The sequence below is a fragment of the Miniopterus natalensis genome, chromosome 3 (genome assembly GCF_054644295.1).
Source record: "Miniopterus natalensis isolate mMinNat1 chromosome 3, mMinNat1.hap1, whole genome shotgun sequence".
Lineage (NCBI taxonomy): Eukaryota > Metazoa > Chordata > Mammalia > Chiroptera > Miniopteridae > Miniopterus > Miniopterus natalensis.
The window spans coordinates 5,315,347-5,327,964 of record NC_142083.1 but is presented as its reverse complement, the minus strand read 5'-3'; the positions used below and the strand labels follow the sequence as shown (position 1 = coordinate 5,327,964).

The 12,618-nt window shown below is 41.0% G+C and overlaps 1 protein-coding gene across 1 annotated transcript in view; it reads left to right on the top strand.

Moving 5' to 3' along the window:
* The window catches only part of NNT (nicotinamide nucleotide transhydrogenase), a 75,024-nt gene that overhangs the window by 22,219 nt on the left and 40,187 nt on the right, over positions 1 to 12,618 (top strand). The window contains exon 8 of the mRNA XM_016198673.2: positions 12,205 to 12,338. Coding sequence (XP_016054159.1) covers positions 12,205 to 12,338 — 134 coding nt within the window. The remainder of the gene's footprint in view (positions 1 to 12,204; positions 12,339 to 12,618) is intronic.

Here is a 12,618-nt window from a genome sequence, read left to right as displayed (position 1 = left end):
GTCTCGGTTGGTACAACCCCTTTTATTTTTCCCGGGCTATCCAAGGAAAGATAGTGAATGCTCTGTTGGTTCAGTTTTGGGTAGGAACATTGCAGAGGGTGATTTAAGACCGGGAAGCCAGCATTTTCATTTTCTTCAGAGAAATACTCAGAAGTGGGTTTGCTGAGCTGTATGGTAGTTCTATTTTTAGCTTTTTGAGGAATCTGTACGGTTTTCCACCCTGCCTGCACCAATTTGCAGCCCTACTAACAGTGCACAAGGCTTCCCTTTTCCCCACATCCTCGCCAGCATTTGTTGACTTTCTGGTACTAGCTATTCTGCGGGTGTGAGATGATGCCTCACTGTGGCTTTGACTTGCGTCTCTGATGATTAGTGATGTTGAACATCTTTTGGCCACGGGTATGTCCCTTTTGGAGAAATGTCTATTCAGGTCCTTTGCCCATTGTTTTTAACCCTCACCTGAGGATGTTTTGTTTTTTTAAAAAAATTTTTTATTTTAGAGAAAGAGGAAGGGAGAGAGAGAGAGAGAGAGAGAGACATTGATGTAAGTGCCAGAACCTCATGTTTTGATGATTATAGCTTTGTATTATAGCTTGAGATCAGGGAGTGTGATACCTCTAACTTTTTTTTCTTCTTCAAGATTACTTTGGCTATTTGGGGTCTTTTGTGGTTCCATATACATTTTAGGATTATTTGTTCTAGTTCTGAGAAGAATGCCATTGGTATTTGATACGGATTGAAGGGAAGCTGTAGACTGCTTTGGGTAATACGAACATTTTGACAATACTAATTCTCCCAACCCATAAGCACAGCATATCCGTCCACTTATTTGTGTCCTTTTCAGGTTCTTTCTTTAATATCTGTGGTTTTCAGAGCACAGATCTTCCACTTCCTTGGTTAAATCCATTCGTAGGTATTCCATTCTTTTTTGATGCAGTTGTAAATGGGATTGTTTTCTTAATTTCTCCTTCTGATTGTCCATTTTCATGAGTATGTATTAGAAGAAAATGAAAACACTTATTTGAAAAGGTTGCAGCATTATTTATAATAGCCAAGATATGGAAGCAACCTAGGTCTTCATAGATAGATAAATGGATAAAGAAGATTTTTTTGTGTATACACACACACACACACACACACACACATACACAGGAATATTACTCAGCAATAAAAAAGAATGAAATTTGCAACAACTTGGGTGGATCTAGAGGGTATTATGCTAAGTGAAATAAGTCAGACAGAGACAAGCACCCATGATTTCACTTATATGTGGAATTAAAAAAAATCCAAACAAATGAACAAGCAAAACAAAACAAAAAAACAGACTCATTGGAACAAACCATTGGGTGGGGAGGGATGTGTAGATGAGAAAGGTAGAAGGGAATGTAGTAATAGTGTGATAACTTTGCACAGTGACAGATGGTTACTAGACTTAGTAAGGTGATCATGCCATAAGATATATAAATGTCCAATCACTCTGTTGCACACCTGAAACTAATATAATATTGTATGCCAACTACACTTTAATAATAATAAAAAAAAAAGACTGGAGATCTAACTTTCTTAAATTATCAAAATTTGCCCAGTTTGCAGTATGAGGTGGTTAGACCTGTGAGGAGGTAGGACTGGGAAGCTGTGGGAGGCCTGTTTAGGAGGTAGGAAGTATCCTATCAGCTGAGAAGGGAGATATTCATCGCTTGCTTGTAAGTTGCAATATGTTAGACCATATATATCTGGACCTCTTTTTAGGCACAATCTCTATCGCCCAAAAGGGTCATAGTACTTGTTTTTTATCTATACCAGTTAGGGTCTGTAGTATAGATCCCTTAAAGGGCCCTGTGGTGATTTTATGTGGCTCTGGAGGATTGGGAGGGTGTGTTTTTCTCTGATATGCAAGGGCCTTGCACATGTGACTCAACCTGGGAGAGTTCAGTCTCCAGGAAAACCAACACTGGTTCTCCATCTGACACTGCCTGCCTCTTTGAGTCCGTCTTTTACACGGAGTGGAAATACAGCACAAAAGATTAACTTTCCACAGTAATTTCCAAACTTGTTCTTTCAGACAAGAGAGTAAGTGATATACTGTCCATTTTTGAAATTCCACAAAGATAATATTGTTTTGATGACTAAACAAAGTTTTCCCCTGAAGTAAAGGTTTATTTTTCAGATGGCTCTGTTCCTTCTTCTGTAAGCATTGTGATCTTCCGGGACAAAACTATAAAGATCAGTGATTTCCAACTTAGTTGAATTACTCAACTTTTTAAAAAAAAGATAAGTTTTTATTGATTTTAGAGAACGAGAAAGGGAGAGGGGGAGAGAGAGAAATGTTGATGTGAGAGAGAAACATTGATCGGCTGCCCCCTGCACGGACCCTACTGGGGATAGAGCCCGCAACCCGGGCATGTGCCCTGACTGGGAATCAAACTGGCCACCTTTGGGTGCTCTGGACAGTGCTCAACAAACTGAGCCACACTGGACAGGGCTTACTTAAGTTTTAAAAAAAATTGGCTTGAGCGAGAGAGAGAGAGAGAAACATTGACTTGTTGTTCCATTTATTTGCATGTACCCTGACCAGGGATCAAACCTGCGAACTTGGCGTATCAGGACGGCTCTGTAACCAACTGAGCTACCTGGCCAGGGCCTTTTTTTTTTTTTTTACTGAGTAATCTGATTAATCTACCACCCTCTTCTCCCTAAAATGTATTGTTGTGTAAAATGGTTGTATAGAATTTTATAAATACTACTTTTACAAAGTTTCATTGGTTTTGAGAATTTGGAAGGGCAAAGAGAAATACTTAAATGTTGCCACATCATTACCAAGGGCTGGCACCCGCAGGCTGTCTACGCACCCCTTGGTCCATAGCAACACTGACAGGGCGTCTTGTCACTGAGAGAATGATGCCAAAACGGGGAGTTTTCTGTTTCCATTTATCAATCTGGTCGTCTTAGCGTGTGTTTGAGCACATTTAGTGAGTGACTAGGCTGAATTCAACAGATGTCCTATTAGGAAAATGTGTGCTGCAGAATTACAGTCTGGTTTGGTCTTTATTTGCCCTCAGGTATGTTGCAGCCTTGGGAAGCGCTGTGCTCCCCTGCTGCTAGTCTCCCGGTCAGAAAGGATTGGGGGCTGAGGCTGTCTTAGGTGAGCGGCACTCACTAGTCATTGCTAAGTACTTCCCCCACCTTCCCCACCCTTTCTTGCACCTGAGTATTAGTTAGCGTGGTCTAGCCGCGTAACAAATGAACCCCAAAGTATGTAATGAATCAGACGTCACAGAAATTTATTTCTTGCTGAGTTAACAGTAATGGATGGTTGACACACTGGTGGGCAGGTCTCCTTCATGTGGCCACCGGGGGAATTCAGGTGTGACAGTGTTGCCATCATTGTTATGCAGCTGTGATGGTGGCGCTGGGCACCGTCTCTGTTCCAGCCAGCTGCAGGAAAGGGACACGGAGGAGCGTGTGCAGGATGCCTAGCGGCGGCACACACCAGCGCTGCTCACATTTCTTTTGCTAAGAGCTTGTCATGTGGCCAAACCTAACTGTGCTGGCGGCTGGGAATTGTCGCCTAGCTGTGTGCTCGGGAAGAAGGCAACACTATATTAGTCCTCCAGGGCTGCTACAGCAAAATCCAACTGTACTTAAATTAAAAAATATTTAAAAACAGAAACATGAATTTTCCAGGGGCCCTAAATTCAGCACATAACAAACGTGAATTTGCTGAGCAGCCGACAGCCTCTCCTGCTCCCCACTTTGTGATTTTATCTGGTTGCGTCTAGTTTGTTCATTGGGGGTCATGCGCAGATTCCAGTTCCCAGGACAACTGCTAACAGCGGATGTGTCTCTCTCAGACTCCTCATCTCTGAAAGGGGTAAAAAGCTCTGCCTGCAGACTTGTTTCAGGAATAGATGTAGAAAATGCCCAGGGGAGGGCCTGGCGCCTAGGACTTTTGCGTAGTTCCCCTGGGAAGTCAGATATTCTCAAGGGCCGTGGGCTCTGTCGGAGTTGCTCTCTGAGGCTGTCGGGTGCTGGACGTCCTCAGGAAGCTACAGAGCCAGCGCCCATCAGGGGCAATCGGCCTGGGTCTCCCTGCGGAGAAACACCACTGGCCTGTTTTTTATCTGAATTTTCTGAAGATAACCATTTCATTAAGGCTCTTTTATGAATTAACCTCATTTTGTACTAAGCTGAATGACATGAAAAATAAACAGTATTATTTCTATTTTTAAAGATAACCTTTATATTATTTTGTTTTAACTAGTAAAATCAGAATGTGTAATAAATATTCATTGATTAATTTTTTAGGGATTTTGGTAGCTAATGTACATCTAACATGTATTGGAGGGCACACAATGTTATAATTTATAGAAGAACGTTACACATCTTCTTACTGAGGCTACCATTTAAGTGCAGGAGATTGTCTTGTGAGAATTTCCATAGCTTATAAAGTCATGGTAAAATTTTGACTAATTTTGATTTTTATCTATATGGAATTTTGCAGCTGTGAGAGGTAAATTATTAAGATAATGCTTAAAACATTTTTATAAATGTGTTCTTTAATTATCAGGTAGAAGATTTTTAGATTTTTACTTTAAATAGATTATTAGAGATTTCTCCAAGCTGCTAAAATACACTATTGACGAATCATATTTCTTAGGCATTATTACACTGAGAAATATCTTAAGGCCTTCAGTCTGTGAAAGCCAAGTTTTTTGCTGGCCTGGCTTTTTCTGTGGTTCCTTAGACAAGTAATTAATTATGGAGAGAAAATTTCCTCCAGTTCCAGGGATAGAGCTCACATATAAAGTACTCTGCCTGAGTCACCGTTGGCCCACCAGATAAATTTGTGGGTCTTTTGGGGTTTAACCACCTGTTCTTAGGCAACATTTAAGTACAAATGTATTTGTATAATAAAGGTCACTTGATTTTTTTTGTTTCTCATTAAAAAAAAAAAAGGACTGTGCTTGACTGTTTAGCTTGGGTCAGGATCTCTTTGCACTCTGACCACAGAGTGGCTTGTGTGGAGAAGATGGAAATCAGAGCAGTGACAAGAGGAGGACTGGATGCTGGGTGAACACCAGCAAAGCTCAGTGTGACACTGTGTTTTCCTAATGATATTTCTTAACATGTAAATACTGTAGTTCAGAAGGTTTTTACAGCTCTATTGTGCATTTAGTGCGTGTTCTATTGCATTACGTTAAAGATTCTCCTGGCCCCCTAGAACTTGCCCATGAGAAACGCTTTTGGATTGGGTAAATGTATTCTATAATTTATAGTATTAATCTCTTTGCTGCTATATTGTTATATGCCATGTTCTTCCTTAGGCAGGAAGCTTTCCTTGAGGTCTAATTTGACCCCTTACAGGCCTGGAAGTTAGGAATTTTCCCATCTGATTCCATACTGCTGAGTAAGTCCAGACACTATGCTAAGTGCTCTTGGCAATCATAGTGAAATTTTGTGATAAACCCACTTCATCTTGGTGTCTGGTTGTTCTTTAGGTTTTCAGTGGCTTTCTCTTAATTTCTTTCTTTTTGATGTCACTGAAGTCGTCGGCGAGCGCTTAACTCTTTTCCGAGTGAGACCGAATCTGAGGACTTAATGGTTGCAGGTGATCACGTTAGGCCTACGCGGTAGGTCGTTTATTGTTGGTCTTTAGTTTAAGCTGAATTACTCTTTGCGAACTTAGTGTCGTAGAGGCCAATGATATATATATTCTTTTACTGCGCAGCGATAAGTTGTTAAAGCTGTTTTTAGAAGTGAGTAGTTTTTTTAGACCTTCCTAATTTTAATACTTCTATAACTGCACCTCAGTATTCGGTTACTGAGCAAATGCGTGAGTATGAAAAGATGCCACGAATCGAATCGCACTTAGGAACGGATTTGTGTGAATCTCAGCCATGATGCCAGCGGTGCACGGGAGTGAGGCAGTTTTTTCAGCCTGCAGTCGATTCTTGGCGCGCACACAGATTCAAGGATACCGTACGGGAATCTATGGCCCCTACTCACCCCAAGTAATGACCAACCAATGGGAAACCCTATAATTAAAATTTTAAGATGAGTGTTTCAATACCTCAGCTATTCTAATGAAAAAACCGTTCATTAACCTTCAAATGCAGCCTCTTTGAGGCCTAAAATGTTAGACCTCAGAGCTTTAAATAAAATTTTCCTTCCCTACCTAGCCTATTCTTGGTAGGCACTAGGTAAGTATTAATTGAGTCAATGAATGAGTGAATATTTGAATGATGACTGTGAGTGCCCGATGTCCCACCATCGTCTTGGCAAAAATATGGACATAAACTCCCAATTGGGAGGGAATTGAGTAATCTTAATGGGGAACTTCATGTTCAGGGATGTCCATGAACAGGAGGAACCAAGAAACATTTCATGAAGTTCAACACCATGCCGGATTTTTCATTCACAGTGTGTATTGTGGCAGGAAATATATTAGAACATTTTCTCTCCTTGTTAATTTTTTCTATCACAGTGATTTTTTAATTTTTTTTTAGGGAAGTGGGTATGAGGAAATGTAACAACCTTGGTCTTTTTGTGTACCATCTTTTGTAGATAAATGATAAAGTTAACAGAAATGAGCAGTCAAAAGGGGAAAGCCCAGTTATGCCTGTAAAAATAGCCCTCCTACCTGCCTTTTACAATGAACTCCTCTGACTTCCAGCTATGTCTTGAAACACCTGATACGCTCACCTGATCTTTTTACCTTTGTATCTAGGACCTGTGCCAGCTGTCTCTGGGGCAGATGGGACATCTCTTTCTATTTGGAGGCCCTGCATTAGTCATTGGATATATTCCTCCCTATGTTCCGTATTGTAAAACATCTACACTCGTCTCCCTGCCTGCGTCTGCCCTCGGCTCTGCCTCCGTGTCCCTGCCTAGGTGCTGGGAGCCACTCCCCAAAGGCTGTCCTGACTGTCGCTTCCCCTGCCGTAGCAGGAAGGCAGGCGGCTTAGCGAAGCCTTTTCAATTGATAAGGAAATCGACGGGTCCAATGGCGTTTCTCTGTTACATTTAATTCTTCTAGTACAATTCTTTAACCTATGTCTTCCACTGAAAGCACAAACTGCTTGTGATTCTGCAGGAACACTTTATTATTTATTTTATAAAAATAATATGTAACTTTTGTTGGAAACCCCATAAAGTACAAAGTAGACAACAGATCGTCCATGACCCTTCTACTTAGTGCAAAATACTATTAACATTTTCCCATTTTCCCTTAACTTTTCTCCGGGCATTTTATTATGTTAGATCAAAATACAATGTCTTTCTTACTTTCCGCATTTAATGTTATATCATAAAAATTTCTCCTTAACACATTGTATGCGGGAAACGTATTTATACGTTTTACGTTGACTGGTAGTAGAGTGCGCGATGAAAACTACCCGCAAACAATGTGTTAATATAATATGATGAGTCCTTAGGAACTCTTTGTAAATAAATACATTTTAATGGTTTTATAGAATTTTCTTGTTTGAATGTGCTTTTTTTAAATTTAACTGTTCCCTCAACATTGGGCTTTTTGTTTATTTTCAGTTTGGGTCCATTAAAAAGTATTTTTATTTTTTTATCTAACATTTTTTCTGCATTATTCCTTTGTGTGGGTTTTCATGAGTTTAATCAGGATTAGTCAGGTCGTAGAAGTAGAATTACGGGATGAACGGATATTGACGTTTTGGCCAGTGGGTACAGGCTCAGTGAACGAGGCTTTCCTGAAAGGTTGTGCAGCTCCTAATCTCATCACTTGACTGTCCGACTAGCTGTTTCATTTCAACATTGTTATGATTTTTTTGACTCTCAGAGAGGACGACATATCCCACTTTTTGTACTTACATTTCTTTGATTTTCACTGAGGGCGGACATTTGGTTTCTGTTTGATTTTCATTTGGTCATTGCCTTTTCTCTTTGAAATCACTGCATTATTTTTCATTTATCTGTTAGGATCTTTTTTTTTTTTTTTTTAATTTCTGTGAGCTTCTTATTAATTTTTGTCATATTTATGATTTTTTTGAGGATTGTAATATGTATTTTTCATATTTAAACCTATTGATTTGTATTTCTCCACTGCTTTAAGTTTAGAGAGTACTTTTTAATCCAAAGACTAGAGAGAGATTCAGTGCGGTTCTTTTCTTCTCTATGGGCTGATTCTCTTCTTTGTAATTAATTTTGATCTATGGAGTGTGGAGTTTACTTTGAAATGTATTAGGTTCGGTTGATTTCCCCCCAGCACCTAGCTAACTATCTTATCCCTTTTGTCCCTCCTGTTTGTGATGCCACCTGTGTCACACGCTACATTTTTGTCAACTTGGTCCACCAGGGTTAGACAGTGTTGTGAAGTCACCTTGTCAGTCTTCTTCCGTTGCTGGACCCGTGCGTTGGAGGATTTGCTCATCTGGAACTTTTGTGGGTTACCCTGCTTCTTTTTTGGCCCTATTTTTCCCCTTCTGTTTTCAATTTTTATCTCTGCACTTTTCAGAATTTTCAAAAAATTAATCCACATGTGAGTGCTTGAAGGCAGCTGTCCTGTCACATTCATCACTGTAGTCCCTTTCAGTCCTCAGTTAATTTTTTAAATTACAAAATTAAAACAAGCTCTTATAGGAAATTTGGGAGATAAGGAAAATCACAAAGAAGAAAATAAATTATTCATAGTCTCACCACTCGAAGATATCCTGGTATTGTTAAACATGGCACTGTATAGACTTTGATAGAAACTGTATAGCATAAGTAATACTTTATGTATGTGTAAGTATACGTATTTGTGAAACATTCGTAGGTGTAGTATAGATGTTTTGTTTTTACTGAATGGAAGCACCCTATACATACTATTTTGTTGTGTGCTTTTTAGATAATAATTCCATGTCTTAAATATTTTTTTATGACTTAAGTAAACTTTAAAAAAAAATAGTTTTTATTTTATTTTATTTTTTTAGAGAGAGAGGAAGGGAGAGAGATAGAAACATTGATGAGAGAGAGAAACATCAATAGGCCGCCTCCTGCGTGCCCCCTACTGGGCATCAAGCCTGCAACCCAGGCATGTGCTCTGACCAGGAATGGAACCTATGACCTCCTGGTGCTCAACCAACTGAGCCACACCAGCTGGGCTAATCACTTTTAAAATCTACCCTTTAGTTATTTGAGTGGACTCTAAATAAATTAGTTTATGTGAAAGAATATGCTATCTTTTCAAAAGTGATTGAATTTCAGAGTGGTATTCAAGTGTGTGTGTGTGTGTGTGGCCTTAAAGGGTGTCAGCAACCTCATAATTGTTTTGTGAAGGTCAAATGAGTCAAGTCAAAGAAGACAGTAGGTGGTACCGCAGACGTTTTCTAGGGAGCCTCGATAGCTTTGGCCACTTGTCTCCTGAAGTGGTAGCATTAGTCTAGGGATGGACCCTTAGCTGTCTCAGAAGAAAGAAAGGAGCCAGGATTTGGAGGGCAGGAGAAATCAGATGCCAAATCAAATCTGTGAGGTCGATGGCCATAAAGTTGATAGAGTTAGATGAAGACAAAGGGGGTGGACCCAGATCCTAATTGGACTGAGTCAGAGGAGTAGTGTACGCAGTGCCAGCCTGGGAGGACGGCACCAGTGAGGCGGGAGGAAACGCTGGGACAATCGAGAGGCTGGTTCGCAGAGAAGGGGCTCTGGACCTGAGAACCACGGGGAGGGAGATGACAGTCAATACCTGGGGCGTGAGGCTGGTGCTTTGCCTGCCCCGCTTCCTGTGGGTGCAGCCGTATGACCCGTGGTTTTAAATCACCGCAGAGCCAGACAGCGTGGCCTTTAATTTGGGAGGACTCCTCAGATGTATGTGGCTTGCTCCCTAATGCCCACGCTTGAGTCAAGGTTAGTTACTCCCGAGGATGCCTTTGTTGTACTGCAGTGGGGAGGGGGAGGAAAGGAATCTTCCAGAGCGTCTTGAGAAGTGGTTAGGCCACCAGGACTTCGGGGTGTTGTCTTGGGGGAAAATAGCCCCTCATTCTTGCTTTTTCAGAGACTCGGGAGACAGACCCAGAGGTCCCCTGATAAACCGCGTGGCAGCCAGCCCAGTGGGGCCAGAGCAGCAGGGCCGGTGGGCAGGGAGTGTTCGAAAGAGCACCTCTAGCCCAGGACGGCGGCCTTCATACAGGCGGGCTTAGGATTTGGGCTTCACCTTGGACGTGTGAAGTTCGCACCGAGAAAGGAGGAGGTGCTGCGTCAGCATCCCCTTGTATCCTTACAGCTTTGTGCTGTAAAGAAAGGTTATTTTTCTTTTTTGTATCACACTTATTCTAATCGAGTAGATTGAAAAACAGATTACAATGCAAATTTTAGTTTTAATAGGTTTTTATTTATAAAATCGACAGTGTTTTTACCACAATTCTGTAAACAGAGAGTTGAAAACTTTCAAAAGAAGAGATAAATTAGCCAACCAACTCTTTGATTTCCTGTTGTCAATGCCGCAAGTTTATTTTATTGTTTTCTTTTGGTTTGGGTACTTACATTGTTTTATGAAACTTGAACATGTGTGTACAGTACGGGCCCCCATTCAACATAGAGATGTATATTAGCTTGAAAAATCTTTATGTTTGGTGCTTTATGTTCTATGTAAGTATTAGTGCGTGAATTTAAAATGTGAAGTATCTCATAAGGAGAATGTTCCGTGAGAACAGGGATTTTTTGTGTATCTACCAGCATAATCTCAGCCCGAGGCGTAGGGCTTGACCCACCAGAGGCTCAGAATAGTTGTTGAGTGAGAATGAAAGTGTATGAGTGATTCCTGAGCCTTTGGGGTTGTGGTACCCGCCTGTTTTCATTTCATGGATCTTTCTTTTTTTTTATTATTTTACTTTTCAATCACAGTTTACATTCAGTATAATTTTATAATAGTTTCGGGTGTATAGTACCGTGGTTAGACAATCATATACTTTACAAAGTATTTCCCCCTGTATTTTCAGTACCCACCTGGCACCATACATAGTTACTACCATATTATTGACTATATCCCCCATGCTGTACTTGATATCCCCAGGACTGTTTTGTAACCACCAATTTATTGTTCTTATTCCCTTCACCTTTCCCTCCAGCCTCCCAGCCCTCCTCCCCTCTGGTAACCATCAGCCTGTTCTCTATATCTATGAATCTGTTTCAATTTTGTTTATTTGTTTATTTTGTTCTTTAGATTCCACATATAAGTGAAATCATACAGTATTTGTCTTTCTCTGTCTGACTTATTTCACTTAGCATAATACCCTTTTGGCTTATCCATGTTGTCACAGATGATAAGATTTCATTCTTTTTTATGGCAGAGTAATATTCCGCCATATATATATATGTACCACCGCTTTTTAATTCACTTGTCTATTTATGGGCCCTGGGGTTGCTTCCGTGTCTTGGCTATTGTAAATAATGCTGCTATGAACATAAGGGTGCATATATTCTTTTGAATTAGAAATAAATTTTGGGTTTCTTTGGATATATTCTCAGAAGTAGGATCTCTGGGTGAAAAGGAAGCTTTATTTTTAATTTTTTGAGGAAATTCCATACTATTTCCCACGGTGGCTGCCCAGTCTGCATCCCCACCAGCGGTGCCCTGGCTTCCCCTCTCCACACCCTCGCCAGCGCTTGTTTGCTGATTTGTTGATGGAGCCACTCTGACAGGTGTGAGGTGATGCCTCGTTGTGGTTTTGATTTGCATCTCTGATGATTAGTGACCTTGAGCATCTTTTCATGTCTATTGGTCATGGATGGCACTTTCTTGACTCTCCTTGAAGTTACACTGCGTTAAATTAAGGTCGATTATGTAACATGCAGGACAACCGGTGATGTTTGTTAAAATGACTAGTTCATAAATTACTACTGAATATTCCCTTGACATTTGTGATTTTTGTGAATTGTCCAGTTTGGGTGCCTGTAGTTTCCTGAATAGCTTATTATTCTGCATTTTTTAAAAACAAGTGCAATCTTGATCTCTTGGTGAGTGGCGCCAGGAGTAACCTTTCGAAGAGCAGGTGGCTCTGGCCCGCACGCTGGCTTTGAAAGCTCACGCTCGATGCTGCCTCAGAATGACCCGCGTCCCCCGTGGCACAGACTTCAGGGGCCTCTGGAAAGAGTTAAAAGTCCAGATGTTGAATTCCTGAGTGCCCAGAGACGACTGTAATAGTCCGAATGTAGTTAGAAATGTGTACTCTAACCCGCACCGTTTGTTCCCACCAGGGAAGAAGGCTCCGGTGCTGTTCAGCAGAGAGATGATCGAGTCGATGAAGGAGGGCTCGGTGGTTGTGGACCTGGCGGCCGAGGCCGGCGGGAACTTCGAAACCACCAAGCCGGGCGAGCTGTATGTGCACAAGGTACCACCAAGCTGCCCCTCGGCCTTCCCACCTCTGCAGGGGCGGGTGTGAGAGCGGCCGTCCCTTTATATGTGTTTAGAGAGACTGAAGCCTGAAATGTTGAAAAATAAGAAATAGGCACATTTTAAGCTCCTTTGAAATATAGATTTGTTTGTATGTGTATAAATGTGTAAACTTACAAAGATAGAGTTTCAAAACGTGGCCTTGGCCGTGACCGAGATTGTCCTAGGAGGGTGCGAGCATGTGGGAATAGGCCTTTCTGACTGTATTTTCGTTTGTT